Source organism: Chanos chanos, chromosome 5, assembly GCF_902362185.1.
Source record: "Chanos chanos chromosome 5, fChaCha1.1, whole genome shotgun sequence".
NCBI lineage: Eukaryota > Metazoa > Chordata > Actinopteri > Gonorynchiformes > Chanidae > Chanos > Chanos chanos.
Genome location: NC_044499.1, coordinates 5,351,264 through 5,371,263, shown reverse-complemented (window position 1 = coordinate 5,371,263; position 20,000 = coordinate 5,351,264). Strand labels below are relative to the sequence as shown.

At 42.5% G+C, this 20,000-nt stretch overlaps 3 protein-coding genes across 3 annotated transcripts in view; 1 reads left to right on the top strand and 2 right to left on the bottom strand.

Annotated features, from left to right (window-relative positions):
* Nucleotides 1-6,014: 6,014 nt before the first annotated feature.
* Nucleotides 6,015-6,623, bottom strand: rnf152 (ring finger protein 152). Its single transcript, XM_030776046.1, has one exon. The coding sequence runs from the start codon at nucleotides 6,606-6,608 to the stop codon at nucleotides 6,015-6,017; it is 594 nt and encodes a 197-aa protein (XP_030631906.1). The 5' UTR covers nucleotides 6,609-6,623.
* A 3,661-nt stretch (nucleotides 6,624-10,284) lies between these two features.
* On the bottom strand, nucleotides 10,285-14,323 carry buc (bucky ball). Its single transcript, XM_030773527.1, has 5 exons — nucleotides 14,314-14,323; nucleotides 13,182-13,376; nucleotides 11,499-13,085; nucleotides 11,062-11,154; nucleotides 10,285-10,298 (listed from the first exon to the last, which is right to left on the bottom strand). Exons 1-5 carry the CDS (start codon nucleotides 14,321-14,323, stop codon nucleotides 10,285-10,287), a joined length of 1,899 nt encoding a protein of 632 aa, XP_030629387.1.
* Nucleotides 14,324-15,153: 830 nt separating this feature from the next.
* The window catches only part of rnf31 (ring finger protein 31), a 15,742-nt gene continuing 10,895 nt past the window's right edge, over nucleotides 15,154-20,000 (top strand). Inside the window, exons 1-9 of the mRNA XM_030775359.1 lie at nucleotides 15,154-15,351; nucleotides 15,705-15,851; nucleotides 15,960-16,115; nucleotides 16,551-16,607; nucleotides 16,826-16,979; nucleotides 17,230-17,401; nucleotides 18,615-18,760; nucleotides 18,980-19,122; nucleotides 19,811-20,000. The exon at nucleotides 19,811-20,000 is cut by the window's right edge and continues 44 nt beyond it. Coding sequence (XP_030631219.1) covers nucleotides 15,154-15,351; nucleotides 15,705-15,851; nucleotides 15,960-16,115; nucleotides 16,551-16,607; nucleotides 16,826-16,979; nucleotides 17,230-17,401; nucleotides 18,615-18,760; nucleotides 18,980-19,122; nucleotides 19,811-20,000 — 1,363 coding nt within the window. The remainder of the gene's footprint in view (nucleotides 15,352-15,704; nucleotides 15,852-15,959; nucleotides 16,116-16,550; nucleotides 16,608-16,825; nucleotides 16,980-17,229; nucleotides 17,402-18,614; nucleotides 18,761-18,979; nucleotides 19,123-19,810) is intronic.

The window sequence follows — 20,000 nt, the reverse complement described above, 5'->3', positions numbered from 1 at the left end:
CACACACACACACATATATATATATATACACGTACACATATATATAGCTTTTTGTATATGTAATGATAGGATTATTAATGTTGTTATGTATGAATGACAATAAACTAAAATATCAATATTTCCAGATTTATCCTAATGTATGTAAATGATTTGTTTCATTTCAGCAGATACAGATCACCTCGGTTACTTCCACCGTCAGTATTTAACCTCAATTCATCCTCTTAACATGACTTTTTTTTTTATTTACTTCCACAAAATACAAGGCAATATTTACTCACTATAGAGTGAAGCATCAGCGAGTTCATGCATTTGGATGAATTTCAGTGCTTGAAACAAAAGCCCCCGTTCTCACAGCCAAACTGTCTTATCATCGTTTCTTAACTCATCTTCCACTCACTTTGTTGTCAAAATATTAACTGTGGGCTCAAATTTGGTGATTCTGCAGCTTCTCAGGTGATGAAGGAAAATATAGAAAGTTCTGTCACAGTTCTACATCCCTAATTTCCACTGGTTTAACAGGTTTAAAGAGGACAAAAAAAAACACTGAATGAGTGAGCTTCACTGAACAGATTTGCAGCAGTAAGGGCAGCTTGACACAAGACAAAGACACTGAATGACAGTCCACAGGTTTAGTGGAGACGGTGAGACATTGAATGAGTGAGCACAGGTCTAGAGATGACAGTAAAACAATGAAAGTGTGACCAGTATTTGGCAGGTTTAGAGAGGACAGCAAGACAGTGAAAGAGGGTGCAGTATTTGACGGGGTTGGAGAGGACAGTAAGACAGTGAAAGAGTGTGCAGTATTTGACAGGTTTTGAGAGGACAGACAGTGAAAGAGTGTGCAGTATTTGACAGGTTTGAAGAGGACAGACAGTGAAAGATTGTGCAGTATTTGACAGGTTTGGAGAGGACGGTAAGACAGTGAAAGAGTAAGCAATTTTAATTCTCCTGGTCTAGCCCAGGGTTCATGGCAAAGTGTGGTAACATTTCTGTGTGTGTGTGTGTATGTGTGTGACGCTGACAAAATGACACAACCTCAGCAGATCAGCTCAGAAAGCTGCATCGCTAAGATAAAATGGTTGTATTAGGAATTGGAGACAGGCCTCATTTGGTTTCAAGTAATTAAACGCCAGCCACTGGATGAACTTAAATTACTTATACTTAGAATGATACTAACAAATCACATTCATGCCGTTGTGAGAGCGCTGATCTCTTTTACTTATGAACTGATGACCAAATTCCGATCAATCGTTTGTTTGAATGTTTGTTGTGATCGGTTCGATCAAATCAAACTCTGCTTTCTGTCGCCTTGAGCTTTAGATGAATCACTTGTTTGTTGTTTCAGACTTGCTGCAGTCTGAGGGATGTGTGTGTGTGTGAGCGGGTAAGTGGGTGACGGGGAGAATTGATTGGCTCTGTATTCCGTGTTAATGGCTTGTTTAGAGACTCCTTTGATTCTGTGACTGAAGTACACAGAATTGAAAAAATGACACATATTAGTGTATCCAGACAACACCATTAATCATTCAACCTCCTCATGACTGCTAATGCACTCTGACGTCTGCAAGTGTGTGTGTGTGTGATTGTCTTTGTGAAATGCAAACAGAGACAGTTAAATAAACTATAGGCATGTTATAATCAGAGGTGGACAAAGTAAACAACTCCATTATTTGAGTCAAAGTATAGATACTCCTGGTCAAATAATACTCCAATACAAGTCAAAGTTGTTCAGTTCAATTTTTACTTGAGTTAAAGTACTGGAGTACTTGCTTTTAAAAATACTTAAGTATTAAAAAGTACATTTTCTTTTTAATTTCATTGCATTGTTGTATTGTTGCAACAATGCATTTACAGAGTCTAATGACTCTGAAACAACCTACTGAATGCACTGACTTGCTTGTAGAACCTGTAGAATACAAAAATTGTGGAATATAAAAGACAGTGTATAGTGTCAGTTAAACAGGCACTAGGTTAACTCAGATTGGCCTTAAAAGGATAAACACGTCATAATGTTGCAGGCTAGGTTAATCTGACTTCTACTACATAGCACTGTCTGAAATGTGAAACAGCTGGATGACCATCGTCACCGCTTGATTCCCGCCCCCCTCGTCTTATTGGGACCGGGTCCTACATGAATCCGCTGACCGTACAAATATTACTGCATTTACCTGACAAGATTAAAACATATATTTCTGAAAGGATTTTTGTCAGTAACATTAACTCGGCATTTTCGCTAGCTAAGCTATTAGTATGCATCAGCAGTGGATTCACACAGGACCCGGTGTTATGCCCCAAATGGTTTTTAAGCCAACTGGTTTCTGTATGTGTTCACACACTGTGTTAACAGAAGTTGGCCTCTGTCACCAGATTCATCACACATTCACAAACATATAAATCGCAATTTTCAAGTCACATCTCATATGTACTGTGGCAAATGATTGTAAGTGTTAGGCGAACACAGCACGCGAACGCATACGGGAAGCAATTAGCTTGGAAACCAGTTGATTTAAAAAATCTCAGACATGGACTTAAGATATGGCCATGGCTGCTCTGGTGAGGAACCTTTATCTTTATCATCTTTATCTTCCATTGTAGTAGCCATCAGTAAAACCGCCAAGTTCAGTTGTTAAAAAAAATGCAGCATGCACTTGACTGACAGCATTGGAGTAGTTTACTGTGATTGGTTTTTCCCCTGTGATGAACACAATATGGTCTATCGCATTTTAGAAAGGAAAATGACTTCAAAGCTATGTGTTAAAGTAACAAGTAACGAGAACCTTCATAGAAATGTAGTGGAGTGAAAAGTACAATATTTGTATTTCAAATGTAGTGGAGTAAAAGTCATGCTTCCAAAAAAAAAAATAACACTCAAGTAAAGTACAGATACTCGAAAAATGTACTTAAGTACAGCACTCAAGTAAATGTACTTCGTTACTTTCCACCCCTGGTTATAATAATATGAATATGGATAGATCTGCTCATACGAGGCTTGTATTACAAACACTAATATGGACATGTATTTGTTGTATACATTTACTGCTCTGTAATCTCTTGCTAGTCTAAGAAATACTGATATGAAATGGGATTACTAGACAGATTGACTCAGATGTGACAAGCAGAAGGTAACACTTTCACTGAACAGCATATGACCCTCATAAACTCATACACAGTTGGCCCTCCTTATCCCCGGGTTACACATCCGCGGATTTAACCAACCGCGGATTGAAAATATTTGAAAAAAAAAAAAAAACCCCAGAAAGTTCCACGAAGCAAAACTTGAATTTGCTGCGCACCAAGTACTACGCTGAATCCACACGAATGAAGTGATGTGTAGGCATACCCTGCAGTAGCACGTTGTTGCTGATGTGCATGTACTAAGTAGTTAGGCCCACGATGGTTGCATCTGTACTGAACATGTACAGACTTTTTTTTCCAAGTCATAATTCGCAAAATACTACAGTATAACAATAACTATTAACTAACTATTTACATAGCATGTACGTTTGTATCAGGTATTAAGAGTAATCTAGAGATGATTTTAAAGTATACGGGGGTGTGTTCGTAGGTTACATGCAAATACTATGCCATTTTTTATAAGGGACTTGAGCATCCATGGATTTTGGTATCCGCGGGAAGTCCTGGAACCAATCCCCCCCCCCGCGGACACGGAGGGTCTACTGTATACTGTTGACATGGCCTTAATTGATACTATGTTTACGTCTGAATTCAGGTCAAGGGATCAGATCTGAATGTTGTCCTGGCAGAATTCATTCAGACATCAGTCAGACAGCTGTCCCTTACACTCTCTTAAGCAGCAGCAGCTTGGGGATGAAATCACAGGAACCATGGCAAACAGATACGTTTTATAGAACTGGAATGTGAGAAAGCTGAAGTGGATGGGCTATACGTTGGTATGAGCACGGCAAGTTTTATAGAGCTGGAACATGGGAGAGCTGAAGCAGACAGGCTGTACGGTGGTATGAAAGGCAAGTAATGACAGGAAAAAGTACCATGGAGCTGATGGTGTGTATCTAAACACACGGGCCCAGGAGTCTGCATGAGCAAACAAAAGGCTTTTGTTTTTAGACCAAGCCAAAAATAACTTGTTCTTCTAGTAATCTCCTGAAATGAGCGAACACAGACACTGGCTACTGTTTCAGCACAAACACGCTGAGTACTGTCGGAATACAGAGACTTTGTACTGTTTAAGCTCATATAGTGAATACCATTTGAGTACAGACACTGGTTACCATTTGAGAACAAACACTGTATACTGTCTGAGTACAGGGATTGAGTACTATTTGAGTACAGCCACTGAACACTGTCAGAGTACAGAAAGTAAGAACTGTCTGTGTCTTTAAGTCCAGACTGTACTGTTTAATTGCACAAACTGAGCCTGGGTTTAGTACAATAGTTTGGGTTTTAAAACAATATTGCTTGACATTGGACCCTCTTTTTTTGGAAGCCTACATTTTGTAAAGGAGGTTGCCATGGTATCCTCCCTTCCCCTCATGTCCAATTAAAATTGGATGTTTCGAGACATGAAGCACAACTTTGAGGACCAAGATGTCTCCAAGGCCACTCTCTTTCTGTAAAGCTAAACGAATAACCCCTCACAAAACCAAAATCCAATCAAAAAAGCTTCCAAAGTAGCAATGACGCATTGAATGTACTGTCACATCACTAAAAAGTTCTGCCAGCACCAGTTTCTCCATCTCCTCACATTATTTCACAAACAAGGTACCAGTTCCGACCTTGTTTTTTGAGGGGGTTTTTTTCTTTCTTTGTTTTTTTTGCAGCTGTGAGTCTGTTGTGCACTTGATATTTCAGATAAGGTCAATCCTGAACAGCAGGTGTCACAGCACGTTGTCTGAATCTGGATCATACCATAAAAACGAACATGCTGCAGCCTTTCAGCCTCTCTTTTCCACTCGTTTAGGGATGAATGGATACCGAGGGAGTCACAGTGGGCAGCACAGCTCCCGTAATCTCAGCTCGATCTGACGTCAAACGGGTATCAGATACAATCTTTAATAATGGTTCAGGAAGAGTGATGTGAAGGTATTTAACTGAACACCTCCCAAAGACTTGTCATCAACCGTATTCAATAAGACACCGCAGAAAAAAAAAAAACACATGAAGGTGACTTTGAGGTTTTAAGACTGTGCACACGTCATGAAGTTTCTAGAACATTAACTGCAGGATGCAGTGCATTAAGCTGTCGTACGTATATTCTTCTCCCTATCTCGATTGATTTTCTTTAAGGTTTAGACCCCAACAATGGTGTCTGAGACCTTGAGAACGACCTTATCCACCTGGCCCATTAAAAAGACACGGTCAGGACACACAGCAGTCTGAGGAGACCACAGTCTGTGGCCGGTTAGAGGATAAACGATAAAAACCTCCCGAACAGGACCGTCATACGAGCGCTGCCGTCCAATAACGAGACGGTAAAGTGATAAACTGGGGCTGGAGATGAGAGTGAGCAGAGTGTTTTTAGAGACAAGAAAACGTAGCTGCTGTTTTTATTCTGCTGAGTGTTCTGACTGAGGGCGGAGAGTCTCCGTGAGCTTATTGGAAACGTTCAGCTCTTTCAGATTTCATCTCTTAACGTCTGAATGCCCATACGTGGAGGAAAAAAACAGTATCAGTAACAACAACACACAGAGATTTTGTTATGTACGTCTATTATAATCTCAGATTAATCCCAGGCTTCAACAGCATTAATTCTTTCATTATTTCTGTCAATAGAATTACTACAAGATTATATTGTACACAGTAACACTGGCGCATTAACCATTTTATACTGTCTATCATTAAAGGCTGTCCCCTTCCAAAATGCATCACTGTTAATCTGACTGTACTCTTAATGCAGTTCAGAAATACTTGTGCATTAAAGCACCAAGAAGAACAATACACACAGAAGTGAAGTTTAAATCTATGTGTACATCCGTACTGTAGTGTAGCTGAACAAAACCCTCATCATCCTACAGCTGAGAGGTCTAATCTGCTTTCTACCCACATGTTATGATAGTGAAGCGTTTGGACACACATGACATGTTGTGGAGTACGATGCCCAGCAGGAAGAGTAAAATTAGCCCGACTAGGATTACTGTGATTAACCCTGTCCAGATTGATCTCTTTGAGGCGTCTTCTTCCTCCTCTTCCTCTTCCCTGTAGTCTTCCCCCAACACCGGGATACGTTCCTCTGCAACGTTCACCGCAGCAACGTTTTTAGGGGCAAAGCCACCGTGCGCGGCGTTGCCAGGCAACAGCGCCCTCTCTGGGTCCGTCCTCAGCGGCAGGACGTAGCAGGTCTTGTCGGGCAGTCGGATGAAAACGGGAGCGTGTTCAGGAAGGCGTGGGACAGAGATGACAGACAGCACAGCCGCGTCGTCGGGAAGCTGAGAGACAGACAGTCCGCCGGAGAGGTCGGTTACGTGCCGACACCACGGGCATCGGATCTCTCTGTGACTCAGACGCATCTGGGTCAGACACGCTGAGCAGCAGGTGTGTTGGCACTCCAGCAGTTTGGGTCGCCGCCGCGGGCTGTAGCCGTTGAAACAAATCTGACACTCCAGTTTGGAGTCCTGCAAAGCTGCCTCCATCTTCAGCCGCTTTGAAGAGCACTGTCTGGCGTCAGCACAGACTCTTTTATCGACAGCATGCAATTTTTGGGAGTGTCAGTACATCCACGGAGTCACCCAAAAAGGAGTGTTGGACTTGTGACTCTTCTCTTCTCTGCTCGAGGCGCTTAGTCCTGATAGAACATATCCACAGGAATCCCTGCCTGGGATTTTATCTCTGGTGAGAGAGGGAGAGAGTGGCAGTTAAAACTGACCAACACTACTAACCAACAGTAAATCACTGTGGCTACCGAAACCAGACATGCTGCACTTCAAGTCTAAACGCTTCAAGTCTGAGTGTAGTCTGAAATGCAGTGAGACCACATTCAGACTATTTAGGTTGAGTACATAAACAAGTAAAGACTACAACGCCCATGTTCTTAAAAGCATTTAGATTATAGCTACAGATTCAGGTTTATTGCTGAGTTCATGTTAGTGATAATTCATGTTAACAGTTAGCATCATAAACTGGAAAAAAGCTGGAGCGCTTGAAGCCAAGAAAGCCCAGAAATTTGATCTCAGCTTCATACTATCATTGTTTCCCGTAAAAACAGTGAAATAATGAAAGAAAAAAAACTGAAGAAACTTCTGACCTGAACTTCTGAAGGACTTTTCTTCTGATTCAAATCACCAAAGCCAGGGGAGATTTGATAATGCAGCCAAGTACAAACATCTGTCTCCATATAAATATTGACTATGAATTCGCAACATGTAAACAGTTTTGACATCATCCTATGACACCTCAGCAGGGATCCGCAGATGTTTTGTGCATGTGTTACACCTCTTGGATCTATCCAAAGAACCAGTCTGTCAGGCAAATGAAACGAAAGCAATCATAATGATTGTCATGGAAACTTACATGTCAACCAATATAATGTTCAGTCAGCAAATGGGTTTGGCTCCTGGGGCAAAAGGGTTTCCTTCCGTAGGAATCTTGAGAATGTCTTCCCCTTCAAACAACTTTGGCTCCGAGCAGTGTTTCTACACCAGAGAAGAGTTCAGCGATGACCTGAGCTTCGTGTTGGGGTCGAATGACAAGTTCCGTGCAAAGTTTGTTGGAAACATGTTAGATGAAATGTTAAATGAAATTCAGTAATTCTTGACAATGTGTCCCTGTAACGAAGTTCAAAATACTTTGAGGCACCACTGAAGGTCTCTACAGGCCAGAGAAGCTTCCAGAATGATGCTGCTTTAAAATATCATTTCAACTGACAAGTGCTATTCAGACAATCAACAGACAACAGAGTTTGTGAGACACTCTAAAGCATGTGCAAAACCATGCAGTATCTAAAAAGAGAAATGAAAAAATTAATTTTAATGTGTAAATAATAACTGACTGGTCCCACAGTAAAGAGTAAGACAATGCATTCCTGTTTTAGGTGGTGAAATCCTGTATTTGTGAATCTGTTTAAAAGTCAATAAGAGTTCAAGGGAATGAGTTTAATTACTTCACCTCAATCTAAAAAAAATCAATGAAAAGTCAGACGTTCCCTCAAGGCACTAACATCCATCTCAATTGCTTTAGTTTCCTGCTTCATCTAATCACATTACAGATCACTACGGTAACATGTTAGCTTATTACCAAGATCATCAAGTCAACAAAAGACTTCACTTGATTATATTTTCCAACTTTGTATTAAAAGTCAATGGTTTGCTTTGGCTTCAACAGTTGTAGTCTCTTCATCTCCACACACCAGCTCCTGCACTGGCATGAAATGAAACTTACATATTGATCAGTACAATGATGTCATCAAACCATCGCCTCACTTCATAAGTGCTGCTTTCTCTGGGCGGGATTCAGGTTCTGAAGGACAGTAATTATTAGAAGTTCAGAATTAATCTGCTCCCGAAGCAACAGAGAAAAATCATTAATCGGGCAATTAAAGTTGCCGTTGTGCAGCACATCGACAAAATTGCTGGAGGCTTGCATTTCATCATTTTATTATTCCGCCAGTGATTTCATTGGGGTCTTACCGGCTGCCCGTCAAACACACCGTGTCCTTGGCATACCAACTTTCCCAAATCCTAAAAGTTCCTCTAATCTCTCGCTATCACTTTCTCCCTCTTTCTCACTATTGGAATGCTACTCTGTCATTACTTCAGTAATAGCTCGGGTTAATGAGAAATCCAAATCTAATCAGACGGCAGTCATAAATGAATAAATCATAACCTCCTGATCCATCAGACTGTTCTGATAGTGAGCCTTAGATAACGATTATATAAGTTCTGCATACATATATTTATATATCCATGTCATTCGACACTGGCACATTCTCCTTTAGCTTCTCATTTTGTCCTCACTCTTGAAGCTTATGGTCGAAGATGAAACAAAAACATACTAACAGGAAAAGAGAATGCTTATTATGATCACAGTTTACTGTCACATTCCGAAACATTCTTGTCAGTCCAGTTGACTTGTGCGGGTCTCGGCACGCTGAAATGTTGTCAGGTATGTTATGTTGTCTTTTTTTCTTTTTGTTTTGTTTTGATGTTGTTGTTGTTTTTTTCCCCCAATAAAACTTAGCCCTGCCAGCTGGTTAACAGTTTGCACTCAGGGCTACCAGTCTCTGCTAATCCTATCTTACTGCTTTGCTTTGTGAACAAAGTCCTTCATTGTTGTCATAAAACAAAGTGTATTTGCATTCGGAAGCGGCGAGTGCGATCAGGGTGCTATTTTGATAACATTTAAATGATAGCATTAAAACCTGGAAGATTACGATAATAATCTACAGAAGGTGCTGTACAAAGTGTACAGCAGTAATGTTCCCTTTTAAAGATTCTGTGTCCTTTTTTTCTTTTCTGCGGAATAGCAAAACACAACCTCCTCTTGTCGTTGTGGATATATTTCTCATTTAAACTCGGGGTAAACTGCTTAAATTTAAGTGAACTCAGGCGTTTTCAAAGCAATTCGCCATATACCTCAGTTTCAAATATGTGCTTTGTCTCTTAAAAGTGTTGTGTTATATCCGAGAAAAGATATTAATCGACTTACCTTAATTTGGATGCAAATCGCAGGTATTCACTTGCTAATTTGGCATAATGGTTTGGTGTTTTTATTTCGTGCGTCTGTCCACGTTCAGTCGGACTGTATTTTGACAATTCAAGTACACCACTTAAAACCCTCCCACTGCTACTCCTTCTTAGCAGCCAATAGGCAGGAACTACCCCGCCAATGGGAGCTGTCTGTCACGCCCACAAGCGGCGCGAGTGAACTGTATTTTTCAATGAACTGACGTTTCAGTAGAGTAACATGAGAATAAACTTCTGCTCAAGCCTATATATGGATGCGTTGTTTACACGATCAATATTCGTCTTAAGTTTAAATATTAAATATTTGATGGCAAAATGTTAGTGGAGCATAAACACCGTGATGTCATTTTTCCTGCAAACATCCTTAGGCATGGAGTACAATATCGTTGCGTATGAAATCGGCTGAGTATTTGTTATACATACATACGGTGTTGTGACCTAAATAATGCCGCCACAGTACAGGTCGTTTGGGGACAAACCTCTCTTTAGTTTTCCTTTCTATGTATTGAAAATATTTTATCAAAATGTCATCCCATTGTTTAAAGTTCACAATACAGACATCTTCAGATTTAAGTGTTTCTACAGGGTAACATCAGCCTTTTTATGATTCATTTTCATGAGAAAAGTATCAAGACTCAGAATCTGAAGTGCAATGCAAAGATTTTAATGACACAATAACACTAATCTGGCATACAAGCATGTTACATGCATGTCAACATTACACTGCAATGCTTAAAAATATATTTCTCCATTAATAAAAAAAAACAAGGCACGCGTGGGCTGACCCATCAGTCAGACTGACAAGATCACCAGTTTTTCCTTCTCTTTTCTGCCTTGTCCCCCCAAAAAATAAGTCACTGCATTTCCAGTGCCCAACTTAATACCCCTGGGGTATGACCTCAGGGAACAGCATGCCTTGGCAAGGCTAGTGATCAGAGCCTCCCCATAGCGGGCTGTACCGACACCTCCCAGGTCCAGCCACATCTGGGGGGGAAAGCCCTTGTTGGCATGTCAAAGCATGGTCCAGTGAGGTCAGACCCCAGCACACGGATTAAGATGAACGCACAGCGTTCAAAAGCATACGTCACGTCAAGCGCTGGAAATGCAGCTGTCCGCGGCGAGATGTCCGTTGCCGCTGTACAATAAATAGCAGTGTCCATTCATTTATTATCATCATCACCACAAGTGCTTTGTGTGCATTTCATAGTGCAAAGTGCAATTTAAGGTTTAGGTAATACATTAAAGTATTAAAGCAGTGCAAATAATAAAATTAGAATCTTGTGCCGCTTCTCTTCATTGATCCTAAGAAACAAAGGGGGGGGGGGGGGTTGTTGGTTGGAACTACTGCCTGAGAATGTCATCAACAGAAATGGGTGAGAGTTGATATCCGTAGTGGATAACTCACCTCTGCCCCTTTGGCAGTGGAGAAACTGTACCTCCTCGTGGTCCTCGTATTCATGTCTCCTGGGCCTCTGTTGCATCTTGCGCGAGGGCTTCACTAAATGAACAGAAAGAAACAAAATGTATGCCTGGTTTAAGACAACAGGGATCTAATAGGTTGTTGTAATTAAAATATTGTACAAATGAAATGGTCATTGGAAGGGGACTAGAAGGAACTCGCCTTGCTCTTGCAGTACATTTCCTTGTCTCCAAGACTTCTGTCTGTGTTTGGTACCATTAGTCCCCCAACTTTCCTCCTGGTCTGAAGCTACAGTTCCCTCTCTCCACGGCCTATCTGAAAACACACTGACTTTAAAACATGACTATACTGACAAGAATTAAGATTTTTTTTTTTTTTTAAATGGTGTTCCCAGAAATATGACTGGTAAAATAGGGGTTTACCATTACCAAGTCTGGACTGGGAGCATCTTTGACCTTTCCCTTTGTGCCTGTCCATTTTGGCCATGGATTTATGCACCTCACGGCATTCCTGTCCTCTGACACAGCCCTGACCTCTCTGAGATAGAGCCATTTCATCGTGGTCCTCACAATACACCTTCTTGGGTTTGTGTTTAGAAAGCAGTTGACCACAAGATGGCATCAAATGCCTGCAGGGATGCGTCCTCGCAAGCATTCTTCTCTGCAATTCAAAATCATCCCGTCCCATCATGTCCTCCTCCCCAAGTTCATCATCACAATCACCTTGCTCCAACACCTCGGTGAAATCTCTCCCAGGGTAAATGCCGTGCCCCGTTTCTTTGCCTTCTATTCCCTCTTCTGGCAGACTCGATCCACACGAAACGCAGGTCTTCAGGCATATAGAACAACTCTCTGCACAGGCTCCATTTAGCTCATCATCGCCACTAACATGGATGGGTGCATCACTAGTTTCAGCCAGTCTACCACCACCCATATAAACAGGGCCGGACATGAGGTCTATGTCTTCCACATCAGTGGAGAACATTTCCTCTCTGGACGAGAGTTCATCTATAGATGGACTAAGGACACTTTGACGCTCATGAGTCACCTGTGGATAGTAGCTGTAGGTCTCACCAAGTGAGGAAAAGTAACTTTGACAAGGCAAAAGAGCAGATGCAGGGGTCATATACAAGGGTGGGTCTTCATTTTTTAGACCAAAACCTGTTGTCATTCTGTTGCAGGGAAGGCGCAGAATGCGATAAGGCAGCTCTTCCACAGATTCCAACTCCACAAGCCGTTCAGCTCCTTCTGCTGAGCCAGTAGCATGCAAAACTGTCACTTTTCCCTCTTCAGGCAGACAGACAGACATCTCTTTAAGCTCCATGCCTTCAGAGAAGGTTCCATATTTGTCAACCTTTTCTTGATGGCTTCCACATCCACTATCCACCAGGTCCTCGGCATCTTTTGCCTCAGCCCTCTCATTCTGAGAGCCTATCAATCCATCACCGCCACACCCTTCAGGGAGGCTTCCTTCCAGGACCGAGGAGCTGTCAAGGGGCAGGACGTCCGACAACACGCACTCCTCCAATCGGCCGGGGATGGACTCCGCCTCGTAAACCGCTGAATCGTTCAACGTGGAAGGCAACGCGACGGCCCCCTGCTCGCAGTTATCGGTCTGCATTCTCTGGCACAGTGGGTCAAATTTTGGGTCTACATCTAAATCAGGCCTGCCCTCCTCTCGACGACTCATTTTTACACCAGGGGTTGAGGACACCATCTCTGCATTTGGTCCCTGATCTGCAGGTTGTTCACTAGTACTGAGATGATCCAGGTTGTCTACCAGCTTTTGGACTGGGTCACCGGGGTCTGTCTGGGCCTCAGAGCATGCGGTCTCCCGCCGTACACTGGCCTGCTGGAGGTGCTGGAAACGGAGGTCAAAAGATGCAACTGTTGAGAAATGAGGGGTCATTCTTCTGTAGTCAACTGGTTGCACTGGTGCGTGTGGGACCACATAACCAGGATACTGTAAAAACTGATATGGTGCCATACAGGGACGTCCAAACTGCACAGCTGGAATGAGCGGATGGGGGGGGGCAAAATTATTACTCCTGCTATTTTAAGAGTAATCTTAATGATACTTGTCACGAGGAGTGTTGAATCATTTACCTGGCCCTGGAAAGCCATATAGCTCCAATGGCCACTGATACAAGAAATAAGGTTGAGATGGTGGTTGAACATAGAAAAAAGGTCTGTTGTGGTTAACTGGGTTCTGGTGAGATTGCCCAACTCCCATTGATGGTGAAGGATTGTTCATGTCTGAAACAAAACATAAGACACCATCACAAGTGGGTCTTTCCAAAACTTAAATAACCAATAGCTTTGAGAAAGTTCAGAGAAAATACAACCTTCCATTATGTAGGGACAGAACAGCTCAGGATACTACACACCACTATACTGCAAGAGGAAAATCCAACAAGTCAAAGAAAATTACAGGAACAGTGGGGTTACCAAAAGAAACTGTTACAAAATCCCTATAAGGTCACTTAAGTTCCTCTCTTATTCATAGAAAATCAAGCACTGAAAGGAGGAAAACACCAACCTCAAATGTGAAAGTGACTACTTTAAGTGTACGTAGAAAAGGTGCAATTGGCGAGAGCAACACAAAACTCTGCTAAGGGAGCCCTCAACAAACTAATTTATCTGTTTAGCACGCCTCTTCAATCAGTGAACAGGTGTGTGCAGTTAATTTGTCCACTTATTACATACTTTTCCATCAACTAATGAAGAACTAAATGTACTTGGATTTGGGTTTAAAACAACGAAACTGAAATGATCTTATTTGCTTCACGTGGTTCATTAGATTGAAATCTAGTGTTGAAACGTTCTTAAACAAAATCTAATCGTCCTTTCACTCCCCTGAAACTTACATCATGTAGTTTACCAGAGATCTGTGGGTGACATAAATCGAAAAATAGGAACTAAAAAAGTTTCGATATTGTATATTAACCATTTATCTGCAGTTTATGAACGATGCCTTTATACACAGGGAGCTGGGAAGGCACGTCAAAACTTCAAACACACACTGACGCTGGTAGTTCCTGCATTTATCAGCAGATTAGAGAATGGAGTTTTGTGCCAGTGCTGTTAGTCATACAAACAAAATAGTTAATAGTGAGTTGTGAGGTACTCGACCTTGCAGAAACATAGTCAGATGCTCAGATCTAGCTATTTACAAGCCTCCCTTACAGCAGTAGCCCTGGTTTACGAAGTTAGCTGGATGATTAGCTAGATCAAGTACCTGAAGCCATAGAATACGACACCAAAACTAAGGTATGTGGTTAGCAAAGATAGTTTAGCCAGTACGTTAGCCAAACTCCTAAGCTAGCTACAGCGTTTAGCCTACGTAATTCTGTGTCTCACATTGGTTCAACTGATATTTTGAATTTGTCACATATTTGCCAGCTTAAGCATGTTACTCATGCAGCTTTCTGGTTGGCCGCTTTGATTTAAATTCCTCTTAGAGTGACGTTGTTTTGGTTTGATGTAGCATAACTGGCTAGCAATGGATGCGAAATTAGTTGCCCCACTCTGCTCTTGAAACAGAAACTAGCATTTATACATTTGCTGGTAAACGGATGAACAGCTACAACTGTAAGAGACAGGTAGCTAATGTGGCGTCGACATTCGCTTTCTGTAACAAATTTGTGGTTAGAAAGTGCACGTTGTGATGTTAAGCCAAACAGTGTCTGCTGGGTTAGCTACTGAGAGCATTTGGTAACTAGGATAGCAAGCTAGCTGTTAACAGGACTGAGATTGAATTTGCTTAACGATGGTCTGAGCGTGTTAATTTAGCATGTCTAAGTAAAGTTTAGAGGACTGGGATACTGTACTATCATTTCCGCCAGTTTGACAGTTAAAACAAACTATTAGCAGACTCTTTAGGATGGCCATTATTGTGTTGCTAACGGACAATGTACTACAGTTAGCTTGTTGCGACTTATTTCCCCTTTCTCTTATTATGGTCTGACTAATCGGTTTGTCATGTGTCAACAGTTGTAGATGCCATGTAGTATCCATTTCGCTGTTACTCGTGTAATTATGGTTTCATTTGATTCTCTAAACGCTTAGGTTGGTAACCATGGCTTCGCTCTCAGACCAGTTAGATGAAGTGAGAAGACGGGCAGAGTTTAGTTTATCATCTAACAGTTCGGCGCAGGAGGTCCGGGCAGGCGTGTGCGCCTTGGCCAATATCCCTCTGCCTCCGGCAGCTAAATACCGCTACATTGCCGCAGAAACCATGGTGACGGAAAACATCTCTGGAAACAACAAGAAAGAGGTGAGAACAAATCACCTGCACTTTATCTCAGGCGAATACACGATACTTCAAGCAGGATCATCTGTCTCCTGTACCACTATTTCTCAAACCTTTTCGTAAAGCTTATTTTAAAAAAAATATTTTCCATCCATCTTTTCCATCCCATATATATATACACACACACACACACTAGCCACAATATTTCAGTTTCTTCACTCTCACTCAAAATGTTCTGAGCTGTGCTGATAATGTGATGATACCAGAACATTTATATTCTGTTTTTGTTAGAGGGTATTTTTCAGGTCTCACATTCTATCCCTCTTTGTGCTCACTCACACATCTCTCTCCCTCTCTTTCTCTCTTTCTGCTGGCAGACCGTTAGTTCCCTGCAAAGATTATCGACAGCTCTCAACATTCTGGAGAAGTACGGTTCAAACCTCACTAACTCTAGCAGGCCAAAGTACTGGCGTACTGTGAAACACAACAACCCTGTCTTTAAGGCCACGGTCGACGCTATTCAGGTGAGTTTTGGACTTTAATCGTTTCGCAAAAACCAACACTTTGATCGTCATGGGTATGCCAAATGTTGACAGCATGAAGCTGACTGCAAAAAGTATGCTTTGTTTCAGGGTGGACGGGCGGTGCTGTGTCTCTATGGTTACACCAATCAGCAGCTAGATGGCCTGAGCTTTCCAGATGATGTCCTAGAGCCAGATGTTGGGAAGGTGGCATCCGTGACCCTGGAGGTCATGAGTCTACGGATGGAGCTGGATAAGCTTATTAAGGTTTGTATGCAGCCTTTGATTGACAGCGTGCCCACTGCAACTGGACCAGTGACATTAAGAGGAATGTTCTAGCCATCTTAAACCGCATGACTCGTACGACAAAGATGGTTGTTCGAATCGTTCACATTGAATATGATGTGTGGACCGGTAACCCTCAAATCAGACCGAAGACACGTGAACTGTTGTTTTCACCTTGTCCAGTATCCCCTGAGCCAAGTAGCTAGTCTGCCTGTCTCGATAAGTGCGCTAATGTGTTCGGTCAGGTTTTACGGAGTGTGTTTTGGTTTGGAGAAATGTCTGTGGGATGTCAAGTCCTCAGGGAATGAATGAATGAATGAATGAATGAATGCTCATTTAAGTCAGTGTCTGCTGAAGAGACATTGTGATGCTGTCTGATGTTTGCATTGCTCTAAAACACTGCTGTGTGTATTACAGGATGCACACCCCCATCCAGAGTTCTTTGAGAGACTCATCCCTTCACTTAATAAAGAGGTACTGCCTTTCTCCTTCACACTCTCTCTCTCTCTCTCTCTCTCTCTCTCTCTCCCCCTCTCTCGCTCTCTCTCTCTCTTGCTCTCCTGTATCCTTGTCTCTTTGCTTCTGTGTCATTTGAGGCAGTGCAGTCCCTGTTTTTGTTTTGGCTAAATGACAGCAGTGTCTGTTTTTTTCTAACTCTGCCGGTGACGCGTCGCTGATTGGTCACTTCGTAGGATGACCCAGGGATCAGCTCAGATGAGTCGACGTCTCCGTCCAGTGAGAGACCATGGGAAAGAGACATGCAGCCTGTTTCTGCTCCCTCTCAACCCAAAGTGGACCACAGTCCAGGTCTCACGTATGCCTCTCTGACCCCCACTAACCAAACAGGTGCGGACACTTCTCCACTGTCAGACAACCATAGTCACTCGACCATAGTCCCTCATCAGTATTTCTCATCCTGCTGAGTTTGCAATAAAATGTTCACTGTGAGTTTATATTTCTTGTTTTTTTTTTTTTGTTTGTTTGTTTGTTGTCCACTCCACTGTTACCTTGCTTCTGTCTATCTCTCTCTTGCTCTCTCGCTCTCTCTCTCTCTCTCTCTCTCTCTTTCTGTGTCTCTTGTTTTTGCATTCTGCCTCCCTCCCTGCAGAAACCTGCACCATTTGCCGTATATTTCCAGTCTCCGCCCACTGCCCCACATGTGTCCAATGGTTGTGCACGGAATGTGACAGGCTGTACCACTCCAATTCAAATCGCGCAAGTCACAACAGGATTCCGGTCACCTCTACCCAAACATCAAAGAGCGTGAGGTACGACAGGTTCGGTATTAGGGTTGGGGTGAGCGCATGTCGAGGGGGGCAAGTTCAAACCCAGACAAAGTGGGGGGGGGGGGGGGGTGCATGTCGAAAAAGGTTGAAAACCCCTGGTCTACCAAATTGGCATATGACGATGTCTGCAGTGAAACATCGCGATGGAAAGTCATATTGGGGGGGGGGTTGGTCGTCTGAACTTCATTCTTTCATTTCGTTTTGTAGTAACATTTTATTTGTCTTTTATGGCTATTATTACATAATCAGAAAGAAAATAATTAATTATTTGAAGTTGCTGAAGTCCGGCCAGGTAATTAGCCTAAACTAGGGCCACTTCAAAATGCAATGCGGAAAATTAGGATTATAACAGCCAGGATGTGACCGCAAATCACCGAGAGTTTCCTCTAGTCATCACAATATTAGTAATTCATTGATTACATTTCTCCTAAACATGAAATATTCTCAGTTGTGCAAGGCACGCAGGGTGAGACATGATGAAAAAGGGTTAATAACAATATAATGATTAGGAATGATTTGTTTAAGACATGTATAGCAGAGAATGGGAGAATTCGCTCTGTATGTAAGTTTTAATTCTCAGTTTTGCAATGCAAATAAAGACTCGCCCCTTCAGTTTACTAAGGCAGGCGCAAACCAGGTAGATTTAAAAATCATTTTTATGTTTGTGCCTAAATTAAGACATGCTTTCACTGGGCGGTAAATTGTGTGATTAAATAAGCTGTTTTTCCTTTAGTGAATAAGGCGCAAGGAGCTATTATAATAACTAAAATAAACCCATCCTTCATTTTTGCGCTTTCTGGCTGTCACTCTTTAAAATATATATTTATCAGTTCTATGGCTCAACTTGATCCCCGGGAAATCCCAATTTTTCCCAATGCAAATAAGTAATGAATTAGAAATAAGTAATAAATATATTCTTCTACATTATAGCAGAGACACTGGAATTACAGTGTGTGTGTGTGTGTGTCTGTGGCAGGGTGCACCCCATCATCGGTGCGTGTGTGTGTGTGTAGGGGGGGGGGGGGGGGGGGGGGGCATCGTGATGATTGTCAGTGATCGGTGATGGACGATGGTATCATCCGTCGGCCCAGCCCTACTTGGAATCATTAGTCTCCCTATCTCTTGCTTGTCTGTCTGTCTTTCTCTGGTTTCTGTTCTCACTCTCTCTCTCTCTCTCTTTTTGTTCTTTGATCAGTTCATCTCTGTCCACCTGGCAGTGTCAGCACTGCACTACAGTCAACAAACTTCAGGCAGTTCTGTGTGAGACCTGCGAACGCCCTCATCTGGCCTCTGCTGCCCCCTCTGCTCAGGAGGAGCCAGCGCAGCCAACTACCCCAACTGGTCGGTGTAATAAATAGAACTCTCTTATGTGTTTTACTGCTGTGTATTCTTTGTGACCATAGATTTGTAGCGTTCCCCTGCCTTTTATCTGTATACACAGTGGACATAAACATATCAGTCAAACTACTTTATCGGATATGTCGACATTGGGATATTAATTTCTGAACTGCTGGAGAGCTGTATGAGTTGTGTTGAGCTGCATGCATCTCTCTCTTACAGAGTGGCAGTGTAAGAGTTGTACTGTAGTGAATGCAGGCAGCAGTATTCTGTGTGAGGTGTGCGAGAGGCCGCGATTGGCCACTCGCCCGCCCGTCACACCCTCACGGCCCAACCCTCCTTCACTGGGACTGAGGGACAGCGAGGTACGAGCCCTTAATTAACCTTCAAATCCGACACTCTTACTCACTCTCGTTTCCATGATGACTGTGGCTTATTTTTCCCCTGTTGTTTTGAATGGGAAAGGTCAGTATGGCATGCTTTATCTTTATGAGAAACGCATGTCAGATTCACATTTCTGTCATCAACCAATCAAATTAGGCAAGGGGCTGGGCACTAGTCAAACACAGAGGGGGGAAAACCTGTAATATTGAGGGTTTATGGTGTTTTACAAGGTGAAAAACAACACCTTAGCATTAAAGCAGTAGTTTGTAACAGTAAGGGTAAAGTACACATTTCAGTAAGAGTCAGAAAGTGAGGCAGTAAGAAGTAGAAGTGAAATTAACAAAGTTAATGCAATCAGCGAATTAGAACAGCGAAGCATACTTACAAAGGAACCGCAGCCTGTTCTAAAATATCTTAACCTACATTTTAATTCCCAACCTCAATTCTTTTTAAGACTTGGTCATCTAATTACATAACTGCTGACGAGTCAAAGCTTCCCGCTGCAGTTTGACCTGAATGCAGACGCCTACCAAGCAGCCATCTGTGTGTATCCATGACGATCCTGATTATCTTTCTTGTTTTGTTTGTTTTTTGTTTTTTTTTGTTTTTTTTCCTTTTTTTCTTTTTTTTCCCCCCTTTCTTTTCTTTGCACTCTCCTTTCTGCTCCAGTGGGTATGTCAGTTCTGCACGTACGTCAACCACACCCCCGCCACCGTGTGCGAGATGTGCGACCTGGCGAGATCAGAGCCCGCCTCTTTGCTTGCCAGGCCCCTCCCACCCTCACCTGTCAAAGAGCTCCCGCAGCTGTCCGTCAGACCCGTCGCCGCGGTGACGGAAGACCCTGATCTAAAGAGGCAGA

What these genes read in the sequence shown, in the direction of transcription:
- rnf152 (XM_030776046.1), bottom strand. Translation starts at nt 6,608, where the DNA reads ATGGAGGCAGCTTTGCAGGACTCCAAACTGGAGTGTCAGATTTGTTTC.
- buc (XM_030773527.1), bottom strand. An exon ending in ATATGGCTTTCCAGGGCCAG is followed by an intron (nt 13,086 to 13,181) that starts GTAAATGATTCA and finishes CGCTCATTCCAG; the next exon opens with CTGTGCAGTTTGGACGTCCC. An exon ending in CCAGTCCAGACTTGGTAATG is followed by an intron (nt 11,155 to 11,498) that starts GTAAACCCCTAT and finishes CTGTTCATTTAG; the next exon opens with TGAAGCCCTCGCGCAAGATG.